The 21,899-nt window shown below is 38.3% G+C and overlaps 1 protein-coding gene across 1 annotated transcript in view; it reads right to left on the bottom strand.

Annotated features, from left to right (window-relative positions):
- LOC141914782 (synaptotagmin-14-like) overlaps nt 1-19,270 on the bottom strand; it is a 48,661-nt gene extending 29,391 nt beyond the window's left edge. The window contains exons 1-2 of the mRNA XM_074806076.1: nt 18,359-19,270; nt 7,244-7,390 (exon numbers count right to left, since the gene is read on the bottom strand). Of these exons, the coding sequence (XP_074662177.1) occupies nt 7,244-7,390; nt 18,359-18,644 (433 nt within the window). The 5' untranslated portion in view covers nt 18,645-19,270. The remainder of the gene's footprint in view (nt 1-7,243; nt 7,391-18,358) is intronic.
- Between the last annotated feature and the right edge of the window lie 2,629 nt (nt 19,271-21,899).

Here is a 21,899-nt window from a genome sequence, read left to right as displayed (position 1 = left end):
ATGTTCGTCTGATGAGAATATAGATTGCTAAGAATTACATACATATGTGGTATGAGAATTTGCTCAACTTATGCGTCTTCATACATATGCAGAGCTTGATGAATCACTAAAATCCCAATATCCGTGATATATCGTTTAACATGTAAAATCCTATACTTGTAGATAGGCAAAAATTCTTTTTTATTCAAAAATTGCCTAGAAATATTTTCTTTGTCCCTAAGAATGGTTTGGCATCTGATATCTCGTGTCATACATTCATTGTCAGCATTCTTGCTGTCAGATTCATTCCTGATGGAAGCCATTTTACTCGACGTTTTGGCATTTGAACCGATGTTATCAAAATTCAGTGTGCCTCTTTCCTCTGTATCTATTTCTTTATCAAGACTCAGACCTAGTCCGGGACAAATCGCCTCCGTGTGATCGCGGCTGGTGTAAGATTTATCGGTCGGTGTTGACAAACATCGATCGAAAATTTCGATATCAAAACCGATCTAAAGACCGAGATAAACATCGACGATAAGAACTAACACTCAACCCTATTGCAACACGGATGAGTGAACTGGATGATGAAGTTCTTATAATCATACATATAAGATGAATAATGACCTGTAGCATTTACTGTTCGATATGTCCCATGTGGATGAAATTGACTTCAGCGAGAAATTGGCTGGCGGATTGGTGAAATATTGCACTTGATAGGTGCATAGAATATGAATTAAGTCTACATAATAACCTGGGGCTCCTTTACAGCGATCGATAATGTGACATATACTTGGAGAAGAAGATAACCGTATACATGACGACAACCGCTTAGAGAGAGTCAAGTTCAAATACGTGAACAGAATATAAATAAAGTCAGTAAAACGTAAATAGTATTCCGAGATGAGTATATCATCGTACATGTCAATTAAGTGTCAGGTATACAAGAGTATAATAATCTCAGGTTAAGCTTTTTTATACAGGCTAATATCCAAGGTCACGTTCTTCTTTCTTTCTCGCTTCGTTTACTTTGTATATACTATTTGTCACTCTCTTATTATTCGTTACGAATGCTTGCAATGTTTCAGTCAGACGAAAAAGCTTTTCCTTTTACTTTTCTGAAATTTCAAAATTCACGTATCATGAAAGATCGTTGTTCAAATCGAGGGCACCACTATTTTTAAGAATTGCAACTGGGCAGCACGTTGGTTGATAGAAAGTAGAGCGACTCATTTCAACTGGCAGTAATCGCTAACGTAAGTGATTGTGTCACAAGGTCTTTGCGATGGATCACACTGCAAGCAATCACATCGGATCACAAGGCCGACCTAAGCTAGTCATTAGACTGTGTGGCTATATACCAAACAAAACATAGGTTATAACAATCTATGCCTCGTCCGTACACGACTTGGCTGAATCTGATGAAAACCATAAAACTCGATACCTTTTTTCCAGCATTTAAAGCAACCGCAGCCAAACCGATGCATCAAGATCCAGAAACCCGTTCAAATAATTCACAAAACAAAAGCATAGTTTCAGTAAAACTTCACATCCACGTTTATGAAGTGTGTTCTAACTCGGTCGGTTATAAACTGAACATGAATATGAATTAAATCACTACTAAGTACTAAGGTAGTGGAGCGCCCTGTAAGCCTATATAAATATATACTTATGTTATCGTATTCACGTTTTTCTGACATGGCACACTACATATAATATGTATAAATACCTGTGCCGTACGATCTGTTTTAACACAGGGACTTTTACACTCCAGTGATCGATTTAGTAAGGAATTTCATAAGTGGGAGGCCATACAACGAAGTAATGCTAATTCAGCTAATTCATTAGGACCAAGCATTCACGCTCACGTAATACGGGCACGTCCGTGTTGAATAGTAACTTAACAAGACCTGGCCGAAACCAAATGAAAGTCCATGCCGAGTTGATGATAATGATTTACTGGTCAAATCTAATTAACACTGAATGATTGGCCAGGATGTGACTGGAGGGCCAGCTATAATCACACAGTAATAGATTTTACTAATTTGCGCTGTATTAATCATTGGTTTTAATTAGGTATATATTATAGCTCTCCCAGTTTTAGCCGGATCGTGGGGCTGCCAATGGCGAGCCCGCTTTTCGTACAGAGCTGCCAACCTTGATTTTATCTCTTGCTGAACACATGTCCAAGTTTATCAGTATTTTCACAAAAGTTTCCAGCGTTCCCAAATTTTCAAACCGGAAAATTTTTTATAACTAAGTATCCAGGTCTTAAACATCTATCTGTATTCAGGTAATTAACGTGGCACAAAGTTTTTGTTTAACAACTTCTGACACTGTACTAGTGCAGTGTCAGATTTTACGCAACAGTTACTGAAAAATCAGAATGGCTGGCATTTCTGTACGCCTAATTCGGGCTCACACTATGATCTTCGACCCTTTACAATCCAACTATCGAGTCAGGTCTTATGCTACTTGAGTTAGGCTAAAGCCTAGTGTACATCGAACTGGCAACTAATCATATCCAGTTGCTAGCGAGTGAGGACCCCGCTTACAAGGAAAATCTAGCAAAAATCAGCAACTGGATGGATCTTGCCAGTCGCCAGGTCCAAAGTGGGTACATGGACAGCAACTGAGTGCATTTGCTTTGTTTTAATCAGTTGCACCATGTCTTGTTGCGTTGATTGTGAAGCGCGCACATCGGCAGATATGACCGTAACTGAGGACAACCAGTTGCTCAAAAGTAGGACATTGCATACGTTTTTGCCACATTCACTGGTTCAACAATGTCCACCACCATCAATTTGCCATCTATACAATCATCTAGCTGTCGTAGCTTGTCGAACGGCCTGATTACAGTTAGGATATTCACGAGCGCATCGTTCCGGCAAAGCAGCGTGCCAGCAAAATAGATAGACTTCGATCATTTGATTCTGTGTACGATTCATTGAATCAAGCGATTCCAAACGTCGAAGAGAAGATTACATGCAATTCTTGTATAAACATCTTAATCAATATCTCAAAACAGAGAAGTCAGAACGAAAATGATTAGTTAATTGATAACTCTAATGTCTCATTTTCTTAGGGAAATATTCGATGCGAATACCTTTAAAGTTGATTATGGTTCCGCCAATCTACATTTACCGCTATTTTCTGCCACATACGAAACTATTTTTTCACTGCCAAATATATAGCCTGGTACATATTTCCCGAAATGGATAAATATATCAAGATATTTTTTCGAATCTGTAAAATTGGCCTGGCTTTTCAATCCACATTCATCTGGTTATGATGCCATTTTACCTAGTTAAGCTAAACTATGAAATCGGGTGCCGAACTTAATGAGTCCTAACGTGTGGATAATTTGTATTTCACTGGTAGCTCCCGTTTTCATGTCCTTCTCTTTATTTCTAATATGAAGATTCACTGCCTTTCAAGGCCTCGAAAAAGAATTTTTTTAATAATTCACCGTCAGTAGACTATGTAAAGACGAAATGAATTGACTTAGAACTAGAACCGCATTGACATCGGATAAATAAACTGTTTGCCGAGACCAAATTGTCTCAGTTTCATCGCGCAAAATCGATAATAGTCATTAGTACTGATAGTATTTAGAGTCAGACGCCGGGTTTCCATCGCATTAACCCCTGACTGTAAAATCCCATCATCTTGACAATCGAATACACGTCGATACACCTAAAATGCCGTCTGTCGCGAAGAATCTTTGAAATTTCATAATCGATAAGTGCCGTGTTGGGTATTCAATTTCTGTAGGCGCGACAAACCGGATGGCTCGCGATTGTAGTTCATAGGTTCGCTCAGAGCGTTTTCTTAAGATCTTGCTTTCATTCCCGTACTCAGAAGGGGAAAAGTTTAAAACGGCGATAACACATCTAGCACAATCAGTGTAAACCGGGGGCACGGTGAAGGAGATTTTGGAGAGAAAAACGAATATCGCTTTGGTACGGTGCCTATTTGGTTCAATTTCATTGAAAATGTTATATAGTTACTTAATAATCAAAAGGACACCAAGTCTTTGATTGTCGCCTTTGTGCCCTTTTTCTAAACGGAGCCCGTGAAGAGATAGGTGAAACCAGCCCTTTTAGCAATGCTCTATCAGCCCCAGTACATTACTAGCGATTTCCATTCAGTAAAAAGGTAGAACGGTCCGGTCCGAAAGCTGCATTTAACAAAGGTCCGGCCAGTCTTCTGATCAATGACCATCTGGCCAATATCTGGCCTGTATATTGGTCGATCAACGCCACAGGGGTTAACATGCTATAGTGCGTGGTGGCAGCACCTGTGTTGCTGTGCCTAAAGATCTTGCAGTTTTTTGCAAGAAAAATTGCATTTGTCTACTGAATGATTGCACCCATTAGTATTTTCTATAGTGTTTTATTCGAATGTATAGGCCTATCCCTATGTATGGAGAGTCCTAATTAGGTACTATGCTATTTCCATTTTGTGCATTTAAACAAGTTTATTTTGTTATTGAATTTGTAAATTTTCTACCTGTTATTAAATTTGTACATTTTGTGTTGTCCCTCTAATACCGGTAATGGGTTTCAGTGTAAATAAATTATGATTAATCAAATCATTATTCGACGCACTAAAACTGCGCGCCTGCTATACAAGACGCAGGGGTGGTATATTCTTATAAATTTTCAAATTATCTCCACCACTTTACGGTATCAATTAGTCATCACTGAAAGGGTTAAAGAGCTGCAGTCCCGCTTCAAAGTTTCAAGAGTTGCAGTGATACAGTAATGAAATTCAAGTGCTACAACATTCTCATTGTCTTGATTTAACTGGTTTTTGTTAATATCTAATGGCTTCATGAATACGGCAATATGTATGTGTACACAATCGCGAGATACAGAATTACCACGCGGCCTGACAAGAATTCGCTCAGTATTTCTGGATCGATGATAGGCCTAATCGAAATATCAACAGGTCACAAATACGATTTATCAACGAAGATCGGTTTGAATTATTCTCAACGCTCGATGATCAGAAAAACAAGGAGCTTCAATGACAATATTACCGGAACTTACTGGAATCTCAGATTTCTGCTGTTTCTATGAAATAAAACTTTTAAGACTATACTTCTACATCACAGTTCGACCGGCAGCCCAGCGTTTGATTCCGTCAATTTTTTACTGAAAAATACTCGCCAGGGGAAATACATCTAAACCCTGAGGCCCCTGAAGCCCCTCCCCCCACAAAAGCCATAAGATAGGCCAGCCTCCATAGATGAATGATGAGACTACAGCCCATTGGATGGGTAAGCCAAAAATCCTTGTAGGCTAGGACTGAACTAACAACATTGCATCACAAGCAGATCAAGTTAAATAAGTTTAATTTTTTGACACAGTAAAAACCAGCGTTACAATAATGCGAGTAAAATCCCACAATAAAAGAATTAGATGATAAAATGTTTATTAAAACATATAAGAAATATTTCGGGTGGTTACTACCACCCTTCTTCAGTCTAAAATGACTTGCCAAATACAGTATTAATACATGAAATATGAAATAGGACACGAATCGCTGCACATTACGTTATGGGGACTAGAGCACTGACATAACTTGAAAGAAGTTTATTATGGGGGCTGAAACCATTATTGAGGTTGACAGAACGATCGGAATGAGTAGTAATCAAAGCAGATTCAACTATATGTCGTTTAGTGCGACTACTAGGAGTCTAAGAGAAGAGAATGATCAGGGGTTTGTAAATAAAAAGCCGATGATTGCACAGCATGGCTAATGAATTAGACATGATGAAGAAGATGTCATCATCTGTAGGGTAACCCTTAAAATCAATAACATCTGCGAGTAGATTGGTAATATTGACTATTCATCAATCCCATTTACGTCATACAATGCCGGGGCACAGACATTCAGATGCGAAAAGATGAAAGTACCATATGCAGAATAGTATTCCATTAAACCAACCCCTTTGTCTGTCTGCATGAATTTATAAATGATCTACAGATGGAATTTCATAGGCCGTATACCAAGAAGCAGTTTTTCTAGTTTTAAAGTTTTGGTAAAACTAATCGATGCAACATGCCTACTGGCTGAGTTTCACAAAATACAATTTCAAATTAGTTTTCCGTGTAAAATTCGTGTAGATTTTCAATGACAGCTGATTAGTTTCAAACTATGGTTAAATTTGATATATAACCAATAGAACAGGCCCCTTTGGTTTAGGAAGCAAATCATAAGATGTTCCTAGGGTAGATTGGCTTGATTATTCCGATAGAAAATTCTACTGTCCACTGCCCGTGCTACACTTTTCTGATCACTGACACCAGAAAGCACCCGGTGAAGATAACTCAAACAAAACAGGCGCTATATCAATCAACAGATTATCATTATCATTACTTCTTATTTCTTCAGATGCCAGTACATCAGCTAGTATGAAAGGTAGTTACGTACATACAGTAAATCCAGATACGCAGTCACAAAACACATTTCCAACCGAAAACTGTTAATAGCCGCAATCAAACGATTTGGCCGGAAAAGCAGAGCATGCGTTGTCACGTAATCTGCTCAACTATTCACTAAAATGCTATAATTTACGATGCTGTGGGTCACGGAACCAGTTAGCATTCATACTGAATAATTTGGCCCGTGATAAAATTCAGACAAACCCACGTCAACGAAGCACGGAACAAAGCACGTCAAATTTGGCCAGAGTGAAAAACGATCATGTGATCGCGCACATTTTGTTCCGCAGAGTGCAATGCTAGAGACACTAAAAACATACTCGTTTCGACGAAGAGAAAACAACAATACGTCTTTCGTTTCGGGTTTTCAGGCGTTGGCGCGCATCGGGCATAAAAGAAGAAAATGAATTCAACTGTTCTGTACTGGTGTATGAAAACACACTTGCAAAGCACAAGAAACACATTCAGTAAAGCTTTCAAGAAGTTCTAAGAAGCGACAAACGTTGTCTGTAAATACAAAAGGTATTGACAGTTGTTCAATAACATATCATTTTCAGCTCTTGACAGAGTTTCCAATTCAAGCTTTGCATATAGGCCTACCCGAAATAGATAAGCTAGTACACGAATAACTATTTGACTAAAGTACCATAGATATTATTCGAGTTACTATGTCAAATATGAGTTTACCTACTGTTGGTAGTACATCTACCTAGATATGTCAGAGATACAATAGGTCTACCCACTTTAAGTACTCCAAGTTGTACCTCCAAGTTTAAAAATCGTTCCTAAAAAGGCATAACAGAAATACTTACAGCTACTTGAACTTCGATGACTTTTTTGACTTCTTGTGCTTCTAATGCTTGGCGTGCGTTGTTTATTTTGCACTTGTTTATAATGTTTGAGATCTTCATCATCGCTATCACTCGATGTTTCATCGTCTTCATATGCATAGGCTGTACCTAAAATGAAAAAACAACTCAATCATAAGGCGTGAACAGGGAAGGATTCATGGTTTAGAGACTAGTAAGAAAATAATAATCATTAGTTATCATCAAATATTGAACTGGACCCTGGAATTAAATAATGCTTCTAAATGATTGGTATTCATAAAGTGTTCATATATTTGGTATAGCATGGTTTTGACAATGTAGCTGCGATTTCTCTCATTGGGATAGCCTAAAGCCCTGTTCAGATTGACAAAATAGCCATAATCACTCGGAGACAATTTAGCCTGAATCTTGCCGATGTCAAATTTTGCCCGAGCCTAATTAGAGAGCTTGTACACATGTTAACTAAAAAATCAACTCTAAGTGAGTGACTTCCAGCACCAGTTGCCAAATTGCAGCTGTACTGCAACCATGGGATTGTTCTACACTGCAACGTAGGTTTGAATCATGTGGCTGCTTGTTTTTGAATACTATGCAGTTTTCTTATGATGATTGTCTATCAATAGGTTTTATTGCGATAAATACTACTGTCACGGAACAATTTGAGAAGAAATTTGTTGCTGGGTAATGCCTAACTCAGGTCGCATAACATCCGACTCGATAGTCGTCATCACCACGTGTTGGCCAAATCAGTGACTTGACCTTGTGATGTGACATGAGTGTAGGGCCTACTTAAGACCGAATCCCAGATACCAGAGTTAGGCTAGAGACACTGATGATTGCAAGGTACTTCAAGGTACTTCAGGGTATTTGTTTATTTAATGAGATTTTTTTGTATGATATAGCCCGTCAAGAGTTCAAATGATTGATGACTACAGTTAGCGATAACCGCAACACCGTGACTAGTCAATGATCGCCGATGGTCACTCGTAATCTTCAATCAAATCTACCTGAGCACTCTCCGTGATTAGATGCTCCTCATGCCATCACGTCGTAGCTCAACCTGACTCTGCTGAAGTCATATCTGAGCTATTGATGCAGCCAATGTATTAAGCACGATGTATTAAGGTAATAACAATTATAAATAGTTCTTGAATAGTTCTTGAATCCTGAATACAGTTCAAATGCGCCCCCCCCCCCTTGGAAAATCTTAATTATCTCAATAGTCACAGAACAAGATGGTTTCTGAGATATCTTTTAAACTGATCCGGATTGAGATGACAAGAACCAGAAAGATTTGAATTGATTCCAAAATCTTGGCGCTAGACGTGAGAAAGCTTGTTGTCTAAAAGTTGAAGTGTTGAGATTATGTCCGGAAGTAAGGTACCCATACTCTTGTTGGGATATTGATCCCATGTCTTAGATATCCTAGTCAGACCAGTAAGAGTATTGTTGTGTAAAATGCTTGTTTATCATTACCTAAGATTAACTCTAAACACGATACTCGAGGCTATACGATATATGACGAAGATGTTCATCCATATGCAGTAGTACCGGAAAAGATGAAGCAATTAATTAGTTATAAGAACGAAAATGATTCCTTCATGTGAGGAACAGGATGTACACATAAGAATGGTGGAGATTATAAAGGAGGCTGATGACATTTGGTTGAAAAAAATGGAATCTCAAATGAGCAACGGAAATTTACGCCCAGGCGCAAATGTGATTATGACATTTATGACATTTATAACTGGAGCTTCATAAATCAAGTCGAGGTGTATAGTACGTTGTATCATTGGTACATGATGATTTCTGATCTGCTGAGATTTCAGGAGTTCCATGTAATAACGCAGTGCATCAATCTCTGTCAAATCAGTGATCAATGTTCGTATGGGTGTCGATGGCCCCAGGTGAAAGCTTTCATTTTCACTTGCAGTGTTACGTAGCACGTTGCGCATGGTGTGGATATTGAGGGAAATGATGTTGACGATTGTATCAGCTATTGGTAACACGAATGAATGAATGTCGGCACGAGATGCTGAAGATTAAATGATATTCTAAGAGAATAAATGCATATACGTACTTTCCAATTTCCTTCTAAGTCATTCATGAAGTTTAGTATGTAACTAATGGGGTATCGTAAAGTGGAAACTGACCCATGTTAATATCAGACATAAGCTGCGTTCCCATTATCGCTTGTTAGTCCATTCTAAATTGATCTGTTCCAGGTACAGGCCAAATTAGAATGGACTCACTCGCTGCACTAGATGCTAGACTGTTATTGACAAATTAACGCTGCTACTTACACAGAAATTGTTCGGAAATTCAGAGCAGACCTGGACCGGTATCAGTTGGGCTATCTGTAGTTTTAATGTGTCCTTTGGTCTGTGTGTGTATTTGTATTTTATCATGACTGTCAGATGCAATTTTGTTATTACTCGGAAGCAATGAATCTTTATTGAACTGCATTGGTCTAAATTGGTCCAACCTAAAAAGGAACGGACCAATTTAGAACAGACTTTCCCCTAGTGCCAATGCTTGGTCCATTCTAAATTTGAATGAACTAAATTTAAAACGTTCTAAGTATAGTAATGTAAATGCGCCTACATATACGAATCATGCCTGTTTTTCTACACATTAACTACTGTACGCAAATCGGAGAAAACATATTCAAAGTGATAAGACAAGTCAATTCAAAATAAGGCATTTCTTAGCCCTTGAATTCCACCCAAAACGTCATAAAATATATTAAAAAACAACTTTTCTCCCATTCATCGTGACTTTTCCAATAAGATACAATTTTCTTTGTTTAATATCTCCATCTCAATTTCCGATGTTTGATCTGTTTTACAAACCTTTTTCGGAGTCATTCCAAGAATTTGTAGGAATTGCTTGAATGATAGAAAAAAAATTATCTTAATTTTTTCCCCCGTTTCCTCCCACCTCGAAATTGAGTGATGGCAAAATCTTAGTGACAATATTTACCCCTTATAGCCCTTCCATTCATCGGATTATGCAATTATGTATATAATCAAATGTTGAGGTTTTATCGAATAAATCAATTTACGTTTCAATACAATTTTCGATAACTAAATTGATCTATTTTGCAAGCATTTTTCTCTGCTCAACACATCGATATGAAATTTTGCTTCTATAGTATACGCATGAGGTTTGGCGGAGGCAAGTTGACATTGGCCCGGCTCATATCTGACAGCACAAGGCGTTAACCGGGCAAAAAATATGCACCAATTTTTTCAAGGGGTTCTCCCATCGATTCAAGTCAATCAAGTCGACACTTCGTTTATGAATTTTACCAAAAATACACATCCTCTTCATGTATTTTTGATGTAACGGATCATAATGTTTTAGACGCAGCAGTTTTTTCATAGTTGATCGAAAATACGTTTTCCAAAGAAAACCGAAATCGGCAAAATTACTGGCCCAGCCAAAGCCGCCCCAGTTCCGCCGGCCCTGCAAATAATCCTACTATCCCTTCCTATTCTGGATGGGTAAATTAAGCCACCCGCGTATATATTTACTCGCAACATTTTTTACCCGTTATCAAATCATAATTAGGTTAAAGTGTGCCGTTTTAGATAATATGCTATATGTGACTATTGCTATGTTTGGGTTATGCACATTTTCAGAGATTAATGTAGGACTATTCATTTAATAATATTTGTACGATACTTCGCTCGCAGACATTTTATTATGTCTAACAAGCGTTGTGTTGTTATTGACTAAAAATAGGAAAAAACGTCTCACAAAAGTGCCTGATATAGTAAGACTAAAGATTTTCTGAACCCACATTTGATAAAAGCCGCGATCAAGCGGAATCAATTTGACCCGGGCCAAATTGGCGCGGATCAGGCCTGAGTCAAATTAAAGAGCGCGTTCACGCATAAACCACTCGCTTGATACTGAACAATATTTAGATAAAACGTAGTGAGTCACTGAACCAGTAGTAATTCATAGGCAATAATTTGACCTGTGCTAACATTTGGTTTGAGTCTGGTCTGACGTTTCTGGTCGTGCTAAATTTAGCCTGGGCCCATTTCAGTTGTTCACGGCCAAATGAAGGAAAATGAAATACAAAACTATCAAGGGAGAAGATAATGTTTAAAAGATTGGACCCTGTTACATATTAAGGGAGGTTTGGGGTTCCGACCTATCGATAAAAATCAACCTAAATATATTGATGCACTTGAAAAATCTTGTAAACGACATGAATTTATCTATAAACTGAATATGGATGAAATGTGAAAAATTTGTTCAAAAAATAAGATTAAATAAATACAGAGAAAACAATTAACTTGGAACAACTTGTCAAACTTTTGGCCTTCGAAAAACAACATGTAAATTTCATGATGCTGTCATATTTCCCATGGTGAGCGGGAGAATATGGTCTATATTCGAATAAGCTTCGTCACAGAAAACTAATTCTGAAAATGTACAGCTTTATATGCTAGTTCCGGTCGTAATGTAATTTTGCAGCAAGATTCGACGCGATGAAAGAGATTGAAAATTTCGATCGGGACGAATAGATATCATCACGAGATATGACAAAAAATAAATCTGATCTCCCCGCCCGCCAGCCTTTCGGAACAACTTCGGGGCCAGACATGGGAATAACATAGCCGCAGGGTATATGTAATAACCGCTGAACAAATACGGGGACATTTATGAATTATTCGCTAACAATTTGACAGAATATGGCGCCACCAAGTTTTTATTGGAAAGATGATGGTGATCACTGGCACTGAAGTCAAGCGATGATTCAAGGATGAAAAATAGCTTTTTACTGACCTTTGACGCCCATTCACGGGCATGAAATTCAGTTACATTCGGTAAACTATCTAAGGGAGTATCTCAAAATTTCAACAGTTGCGTCAATTAGAATAACTGTCTAATTCTTTCTAACCCCCCACCCCCCATTTGATTAGACACATGCCAAAGTTGGAACTATTGATTTTCTAATGAGAGACCACAGACAAAGATAAGACATTCTCACGAGTGTATTTCGATCACAACTTTTAATTGAAAAATACAAAAGCAAAATTACAAGTGAAAAACCTATTAAACTCTAATAGACTTTGTAAACAAAACAAAATATATCTAAAATACCATCAGCATCTAAAAGAGAGAGATAGTTAAATCTACTGTTTGTAATATATATATATATTCGAAACTGCAATTCAATTCAATGTCAATGAATCAATAGTTTTGCAGCAGTGATGAATCCGCGGGAGGCCCCCGCGGGAGACCCCCCACCCCTTCCACGAGTCATTCTAATTGAACTATCGAAATTTTGAAATGCTCCCTAAACCGATATGGCGGCGTAGTAAAACCCATACACGCCGTACAGTTTCACTTAACCGATTCCAATGAACAATAACGCACCAGATGTTTGAACTGTATCTATCGACATAACAAACGTGTAGCATTTTTCGAATGCAGCAAAAGCTGTCCCTTTTATGCATTCTTGCTGTTGTCATCCATGCTAATGATGGAGAACAGCTTGAGTATACGACAAATGATTGAAACGTTCGAAGAAGTTACCGATTGTTAGAGCATAAAACAGCGAGGCTGAAATAATGAGCAACAGAAAATGTGTCGCCTCTGAAGCCACAAACGGCTGGGTAGGCCTAGTTATCGCTTATGATTATACATAAGGGTCTTCCCCATACCACGCTGTAAATCCAAAGTACTTCTACAAAACCTACAATAGTAAGGCAAGAGTATTATAGCTAAAATTTATGCATGTAGGAAAAAATGCCACCAGAATAAATGCCACTGAAATACCAGAAATATGGCAGAAATACCACCGGAAAAAAAATGCCACCAGTGAAAATGGCAGTAGAAAAAAAATGCTACCGATGTTTTTTTTTTAGCAGTGTAAATCAAAGGAAGATAATGAAATACTACAGTTTATTTTCACACTTCTATCCAGATTATATAGACGTCCGAAGTATGATAAATCAACTACTGATTATGAACTTCATTGAAACTAGGAATAGACTTATCATTTCCATATGTATAACAAACATAACATATGAAACAACTTAATAATAGTTACAAGCTTAAACAGATTAAAGAAGAGCTAACTGGGGGGGGGGGTGTGCTAAAATACAAAACTGAATATAAGTTATAAATTAAAAAGAAAGAGATCAAATTACTTTACTTTTTTCCTGGTGGTATTTTTCCTATCATGCAAAAAGTGGCATTTTCAGCATTGGCATTTTTTCCAATGTTGCAAAATTTTGTGCCATTTTTTGTGGTTGCATTATTTCCGTATACCAAAATTTATACATTCTTGTTATTCATATTTCGTCTATATCTTATATTTGTTTCATGCTTAAATGTCCATATCCTTTGTCCTCTGAGACAGTTCATCGTGTCATCACATACTAATTGTTGTTTGTCTCCTTGTCACGTCACTTCTCATCACATTTGCTTTTCTGTCAATTTCCATGTCCCTTCCTGTTTTGTATCCCAATGTATATAAATAATTTGTGCGTATTAACACAAATATGATCACACAAGCTTTTTTGGCCCAGGCCAACAACTGTTCACATGGGTGCTACATGAGCCCCGTGTCTGTTTGGCCTGGACCAAATTTGGATCGACCAAAAGCGTCAGACCAGGCCCAAGCCAAATTTTAGCACAGGCCAAATTATTACGTGTGAATTGCAACTGGTTGCGGAAGTAATTCACTTGGTATGAGCATTGTTTAGTGTCCAGTTATTGGTTACATGTGAACGCAATTTCTGATTATGCACGGGGCAAATTTGACTACGGCCTGATCTGCCCCAAGCCAAATCATCTCCGCGGCTTTAGTCAATTTTGGCATTCCAAACAGGAATGTTCATTCGTCATTTCATCAGGATTTTCCGTCGTCGACCGTTTTTCACGAATAGGAGCGAAATCGCATTTGTAAAAGTATCATTCGATAACGATAAAAAAAATTCCGAACGCTTGAATGCTTTTAGTGAAATTAAACATCGTCGAGGCGAACGACGTCGATAATAACGACGCAAAATAAACTTCCATCGTGTTTTATCCGGCAATTGTTTTACAAAAATGAAAAAAAAAAAATCATAATCGCTATTAACCCACGATGTATTTCATTTTCCGGTCATTACGCATCTCCTCAGAGATCCGAGATTCATCATCGTCGGGAGAGAGCGATTAGTAAAAATACATGTACGAGCTTAATTTAAGCTCATCATCGCTCACCGGATGACAAATCTCACGACGGGATTCAGACATTCAAAATGAAATGTAATATAAAAATTGCCCGGTTTACATCGAAAGGCCAACTTATGTTGGGCCACAATGGATACCGAAGCAACTGGATTATCGGCACTAGTTGCATATGGTATGCCGCCAGTTGCCTCCGTATCTGCCTGACATTAGCCGGCTTATGACGCGACCCAACACCTACCGAATTGTCGCAATCTGTATTCTGCTAGTTGCCCATGTTCAACTGCGGCATACCATATCCCACCAGTTGCTTTCAAGATCAACTGACCTGAACTAAAGTACAACGCGTCAAAACTGAGTGCAAGGATTCTAGCAAATACAAGCATATACATGTGCTAATACACATAGTTCAATGTACGCCAATGGTACTAAGAATTAAACAGTGTTTTCTAGAGTCCTCATGTAAATGTGATATACGCTGAACTACAATCGTGTTTCTTCTCAGTTGGTTTCACAAACATTGTTTCGATTGCTGTGTGCTATAGTCGAAGACAATCATCGAAACACAAAAAAATACAAAATATGTTTCCTCTTTTCTTACTGTGTGCATTGGGCTTTGAAATGAAGATTTATTTATTTCTTCATAAATACAGTGTCGTTTAAACACGATTCAAAACACGGAAGTAAAACGGATGCTGAGCGCGACATACAAATACAAATACGCTCCAAACATTTCCATAGTATTCCATAAAAAACAGTACTGAAAAATAATTACATTAACGGTAATTAAAGCATTTAAAACTTAATAAACTGGGCTCACACTCTACCGCAGAGGTCGTGATATCTACCGCAGAGATTCAGAATTACGATTTAGACCGGACATGGTACCAGTTTCTATCCACACACATATATCTAGACCGGTGCAAAGATTTAGACCGTGCCAAATTAGACCGGTCTAAACTAGACCGGCCCAATTTGGAACAGTATTTTTGCCGGTGTGAACGCTTGGTCCGGTCTAAATTGGACCGGACCAAATTTGGACCGGTCTAAATTTTGTCGTGTGAACGCGCCTTTAACCGCTAGTATTTTTGGAATGAAAATTTTGCTCTTTTTCCAACAATTTCGCCTCAAATAATAATACGTCTAAGCATGTCTAAGCATGTGCATGAACAAAAAAAAAATTGTTGAACAAAAATGAATAAAAGGAGGTGTTACCAATGAGCGAATTTTGAAATCGATGCTCAAATTTTCTTGTCAAGGGAAAATTGCGATTTTCTAAATTCTATTTGATTATCACAATTGTCTTGTCCAAAATCGATATGCTAGCCACTGGTAATCAGGTCTTTTTTAGTAAACACATGCATGTTGACAAAGAAAGCCACAGAATTGGACGCAGCACAATTCACCTAGATGCATTTTCGCCCCATGAAAGGGGTCTTAACTGTGCATACTGGAGATAGTGCATACAGTACGCCAATTCATTATGGATTAAATAGCGAATCCATCAACCGGGATAGATCAGTGCTAATAACATTATACATACTGACAGAGGAGAGGACACCATCAGGTCACACGTGCGCTTATCAATAGAATATTCAATAAATAATAATCGTGTACATAATGATGACTTCGATATCAATGATGGAGATAATTTCATTAACGACGATACAATAGAAAATTCCGGTACTAATTCCTAAGAAATTGCAGTAAATAATTCAAGGAACATACACCAGTAGTTTTCACAACTAGGGAGGCCATTACTACTAGCTTTTCCCTACTACTACTAGCTTCTCAAAAAATTTCCCTGACTTTACCCTGATTTTTAAGCTTTTAACAAAATTCCCCGTCTTTTCTTTGGTTTGCAGGTAAGTGCCTGGAATTGTAAGTGCCCTGCACTACTACACTGTCCTCGTAAAATACTATATCGTTTTGGTGAATGGTTTTTGGGGAATGGTTTCTTCCATGGTCGTAAATGATGAACTCCAATAACCCAGCTACTCGCCTTGTTTACACACTCCGTACTTGCCTGGTCTTTGAAAAGCTAGTTGATAGCGCATGAGTCCGTTGTAGAGACTAGTTGATACTTTCAATGGGGGAGGGGGGTGGCTACCGGAAATGGCAAGTAGAGCTTGAACTGACCATGGCAAACAAATCTGTCCCTGACCAAACAACATTTCAACCTTCCACTTATCCACGGAGTCGTCCAAGCTTGGAGTAATCATTTGAATGATTTATCCAAGGTCAAGCCATTGGGAAAGGAAAATGATTTAACAATATCTATCATTATCATCTTGTGACCATATTTCAGTATTCTCAGCGAATTCACTTTACAATGATGATTTCCATTCTATAGCTTTGATAATACGTGGGTCTGAGGATCGACATCTGATTTTCGCGTGATGGATGAAATGCCACGTACAACCCCGGTACCTGATGGCTTTTCAGCACGGCAAATAAATATAACTCAATACGATGAACGCAGATCAATCAATGCGCTTCCAGATCGATACAGGTTAAACATTTCATTACAAAACATAAATATTCGGGGACTATAGTTGCACAGCTGTATGTATGTATTATCTATAGCTAAACTAGCTTAAGGGGGGCTCAGATCGACCTTACGACGCGACTCAACTGGTCGGCGACTGGTTTTCCGGCGACTACCGCCGATCGTCGCACGATTTTCGTCGCCGATTCTAGTCGATCTGAGTCTAGCTACGACTGTCGTGCGACAGTTTTTCACGATCGGCGACTGAATCGCAGGATTTGAACATGTTCTACTTCTACGACGCGATGGAACCAGTCGCCGACTCGTCGTCGTCGATGTGCGTGTTTCTGCGATGAGTTGCCGACTCCACAACTAATTTCAGCCAATCAGAGCGGCGGATCAAAAATGAACATGGCGACCTCATGGCCCGCCAAATATGAAGGAAAGCTCATTGTTATTGTGAGAAGAGAAACACAGCCTCCATATACTTTCCACGACATTTTTGCATGTTGATAATAAAAAACCTTTGATGAATAACCTAAAATCATGAATATTTTATTTGAATCACTCTAAAAATTTCAATTTTTCTCTGACAATAATGCCGCTAAATAGATGGAGAGTTTATGGAATAAAAATGGCATACATATTGTTATTTTTTATTGGGAGATATGTGCACGTAACTTTGAATGGGTCACGTGATCTACCCGTTGGGAGCCCACGACTCGGAGTATCGGTGTCGATGTGAGCGCGCTCATGTCCAGTCGTTACGACCAATAGCAACTGGTCGCCGATTATCGCTGAATTCGATCTGAGTGCAATCTACGATAGTCGCCGACAGTTGAGTCGTGTCGTAAGGTCGATCTGAGCCCGGCTTTAGTCAACTCGTAATGATGGCAGAATATGTGACTTTTAAGTGATGAGTATTCATTCCTTTTTCAGAGTAACACGACTTGTGCGTTACTGGAAAAATATCAGTGGATAAAATGGATAATATTTCGACAGGTGGGTAGAAAATTCGAAGGGGTGTCCACAGGTAAAAGGAACAAAGTGTATGCTAGCAAAATGTGCAAGTTTTAAAGGCTCGAAGCCCTGACTCATGCCCCAAAACATTTTGTAGATAGGGAAAGCTATTTCAAGCCTTCTGGAAAAGATTGTGAGTTATTTGTAATTTCATTTGTGAAAATGGAATTTCAACTGGTAAGTTGACATTTTGGTATACGGATCCCTTAAACCTTAACCTTACGAACCAGCAGTGGCCACGGCCCACAATTTGGAACTCAGGGTTTTACATTTTATACTACACACAACGACTTCTTAAAAGTAAATAGCGAAATGAAATGAATAACGTAAAACAGTATTTCATGTAACGTCAACAGTTTCTAATTGTTTCCACACGCATACGAACATACCTTTGTTCCTAGCTGACGATTTGTTCGAACCTAAACTATTCTTCCGAATTCGTTTTTTATCGTTTTTATCCAAAATTGGCAGTTTTTCTGACAACGAGTTCTCCTTGTTATCGCCGTCGGCATTGTCGACGTTTTTGTCGGCTTTTTTATCATTATCCGTCACATCGTTGCCGTTGTCCGTGTTATTGTTGTTGTTCGCATTTTTGCTATGCAAACAACACCACAATATACTTCTCCACGAGAAACTCGTCGTTTGAACCTTCGACGGGTTCCTATATACAGCCATTAGAATACCGGTATATATACATATATGTGTAAACCTACATGCATGTAAACGATTTTTTAAGCGTCAAACAACATCCGAAAACGATTGGGTTAAGTTTAGAATATCCATCTACGCGGTCGGTCGTCAATATTGTCGTTGTAGTTGCAGCAACAGTCAAGATGAAACCGATCAATTACATTCCACCAGTACAGCTACACTGACGCCGCCGTTGTCATTCGCAGTTTTCTGTTGCTGCTGCTGCTGCTACGTCAGTGACAGCACTGACTACGCACTAGTGGAGGAGATCGCCGTGCGCGCACCGTTGTATGACAACACTAATCAAGTGAACTACCCGCCTGAAGTTGCTCAGTCATTTAGGTATTTATCAATCCTCTACCAGCTGGTCGACTAGGATATACATACACGAACGATGAAGTGCTACCATACCTGCTATACCGATGGACCGGTTCCGCGAACGATGAAAAACGCCGAAAAATCTCCGCCCACGCCAAAATTAGATCAGTCAATCGCTTTACAGCTAAAAATCACTTTCACTGGGAAATCGATAACACTAGCTCGCTCACGTTCATTCGCTATTCACAACACTTTCGCTAATGCGCGTGTTATTATATATTATATTCAACCGAAATATGACGAACCCTATCTATACAATAACTAAACCTACTTTGTTGACCTTTCCGTATGTATATATATATATATCATATCATGTGACATTATGCGCGCGTATATATCAACTGGCCTTTGTCATCGCTTTTAGATATATCTCTCTCGCCACATTCTTCGTTCCATTGAACACGATTATCATTCAGAAAGAGCAAATGGATACACATATAAATATCTAGGCATGTTCAAATTTTCAAACTAGCATATACACAAAAAACACAAGTTGCAAAAAACCGCGTGTATTAACTACACCGTAGAAAAAGTATGTGTTACATTAAAGGCATCAGCTTGCACTTGCACTAATAAATATTAATATTGATCATTGGGCCAACTATAGCCAGTTCACACTAGAGTCTAGTGGGCAATTCGGCACTTAGTAAGCCCGGTATAGAAGTCACCCAGTGTGCCGCTAGAGGGGAGTGTAATTAGTGTTGAGTGTATTGTGCTACAGAGGATGTAAATATGCAGCTGTACATTTGATCTCCTTTGCCTAACAAATGCCACGACAAACTGGGCTGGGACAGACTTTAGCTAAGTGCCGAATCTGCGTCGAATATGGTCACTCCGTCTGAAATGGTTTTTCTGGACCACGTCGAATATGGTGACCCTTTTTTTTCAGTTAAAAAATGTTGGTAATTATCAGTCACTTTCAGTATTAGCTTGTTTAATACGCTAATAAGGTACATAAAATCAGCTTATTGTGACTTAATATCTGAGATAAATGAAACTGATATCGGAAACGAGAGCGACAAAAAAGTTCAAAATTTCAAATTGATTTTTTTGAGTTTCAATAAAAGTGCATATTCGACGGTTCGTCAGAAAGCCAGTCAATAATAGTCACAGTTAGGTCTAGGTCTGATATATTTGCTATTGGACCCGTATCGAATAAATGAAGGGTTCATAACTAAGTCAAGCCGAAATGAATCCAAGTTGGGTGATAGATCTATGGACTGTTATACAATCAATACTAGGGGTTCAGGGACACCATGCCCACTTGGTGAAACACTTGACAATCTGACATGTTCAATATTCAATTATAAAAGCAAAGATCTTGGAACTTACAGCAATCATAGAACAGGTAATAAGCAAATTTGAAATCGGTTGTGGTATCAAAATATACAAATATATGAATAAAAAAAAGGAAAAACAAATGTATTAATACAATGCTAACAATTACTAAATATCAAGATTTATGAAGTAAAAACCCGCTGATTTTTCTAAAAAAAGAGTTTTTAAAATCAAATGCATAAGGTCTGATGGGAGTGATTTCCGCCTATTGGATGAAAATTGATTCATCGAAAAACCCTTCAAACCATTAAAATAATTGACTGAAGTCTTAAAAATTTGAAAACTTCAAAAATGTCTAAAAGTGATTTCATCGAACAAGAATGGCCGCCATTCAGCCATCTTCATTCTGATCAGGTCAGTTTTTGGACGGCATATGTGTTATAAGGGCACATGTCTTCAAAACTTCCCAAAATAACTGGATTCTGTCTACACACAGACGGACATGGGTGAAAAGTGAATTATGCAATAGGCCACTGTGACTTACCAGGTTGGCTCACATTAACTAAAGTCTTGACTCTGGAACAGGGTGAAGCAGTTTTACTGGAATTAGGGTCAAACTTTACTTGGTCTCTAACATTCATAAAAAGTGCATATCATTTTTACATATCGTCGTAGACCCGACAATCGTGTAGCAATCTCTTGTTTTCAACAGCATTTACACACCCACATCCAGCGTTTCGTCGAAGTTCAAATTAAACCGGTAGAATAATTTTCCAGAGCGCATAACTCGCAACATTTTCTGGCTGAATAAGCCCGATTAGTATTCGCTCTGGGAGTGAAAAACTCATTCCCCAGAAACCATGGTTACCCTGCATCCATGAAAATGCATGTACAGATATGGTATATACGTTCATCTATGAATGAAAAAAGCCGGTCCATCCACAGAGATCAAATAATGACATTATCACGATTATTGGGGCGACGAAAGTACTTTGTTTCATTTCTCCAATTTCCTCGGGCAAAAATGGAGGAGGATATTCGCAAAACGAATGACTCAATGATTACGAAATTCATCGCGTAACTCTCTCTGAATTCAAAGCTGGCAACTGGAGCCACCTTCTACCGCGTAGAGTAACTAGACAGCATATGGATAGGCTCAATAAAAAGGTTTCACACATATTGGCATAATATCAAATTGATGAATATGAACAAATTTCTACTTAGTATCCAGTTATCAATCTAGATGTTAGCTGTTCTAATTGAAAACGCACGATAATCAAATATTCAGACACATGACTGAAGTCGAGAACTACTAACTAGTGTTAAGTTTACCCAACAGATGTCACTACTGTATATATGTATACTATGAAACACTCATTTCTAGACAGATAGAATTGAAAAAGCGCAATTCAAACCGAAAGGCACGGCACGGCTTAACTATATGCCTTGCATAAATTCAAATCTCAACAATCATTCAGACATACTCATAAAGGGAATTCATCAAATCAAAGCCAATTCTTACCTTTAAGACCGACCAAATTGTTAAGATGCTGCGCACAAAATTGGTAAATAGTTAACATCATA

Source organism: Tubulanus polymorphus, chromosome 1 (assembly GCF_964204645.1).
Source record: "Tubulanus polymorphus chromosome 1, tnTubPoly1.2, whole genome shotgun sequence".
NCBI classification, from domain to species: Eukaryota; Metazoa; Nemertea; class Palaeonemertea; order Tubulaniformes; family Tubulanidae; genus Tubulanus; species Tubulanus polymorphus.
Note: the sequence above shows the minus strand (reverse complement) of the source record. Positions and strands in the feature narration are given on the sequence as shown.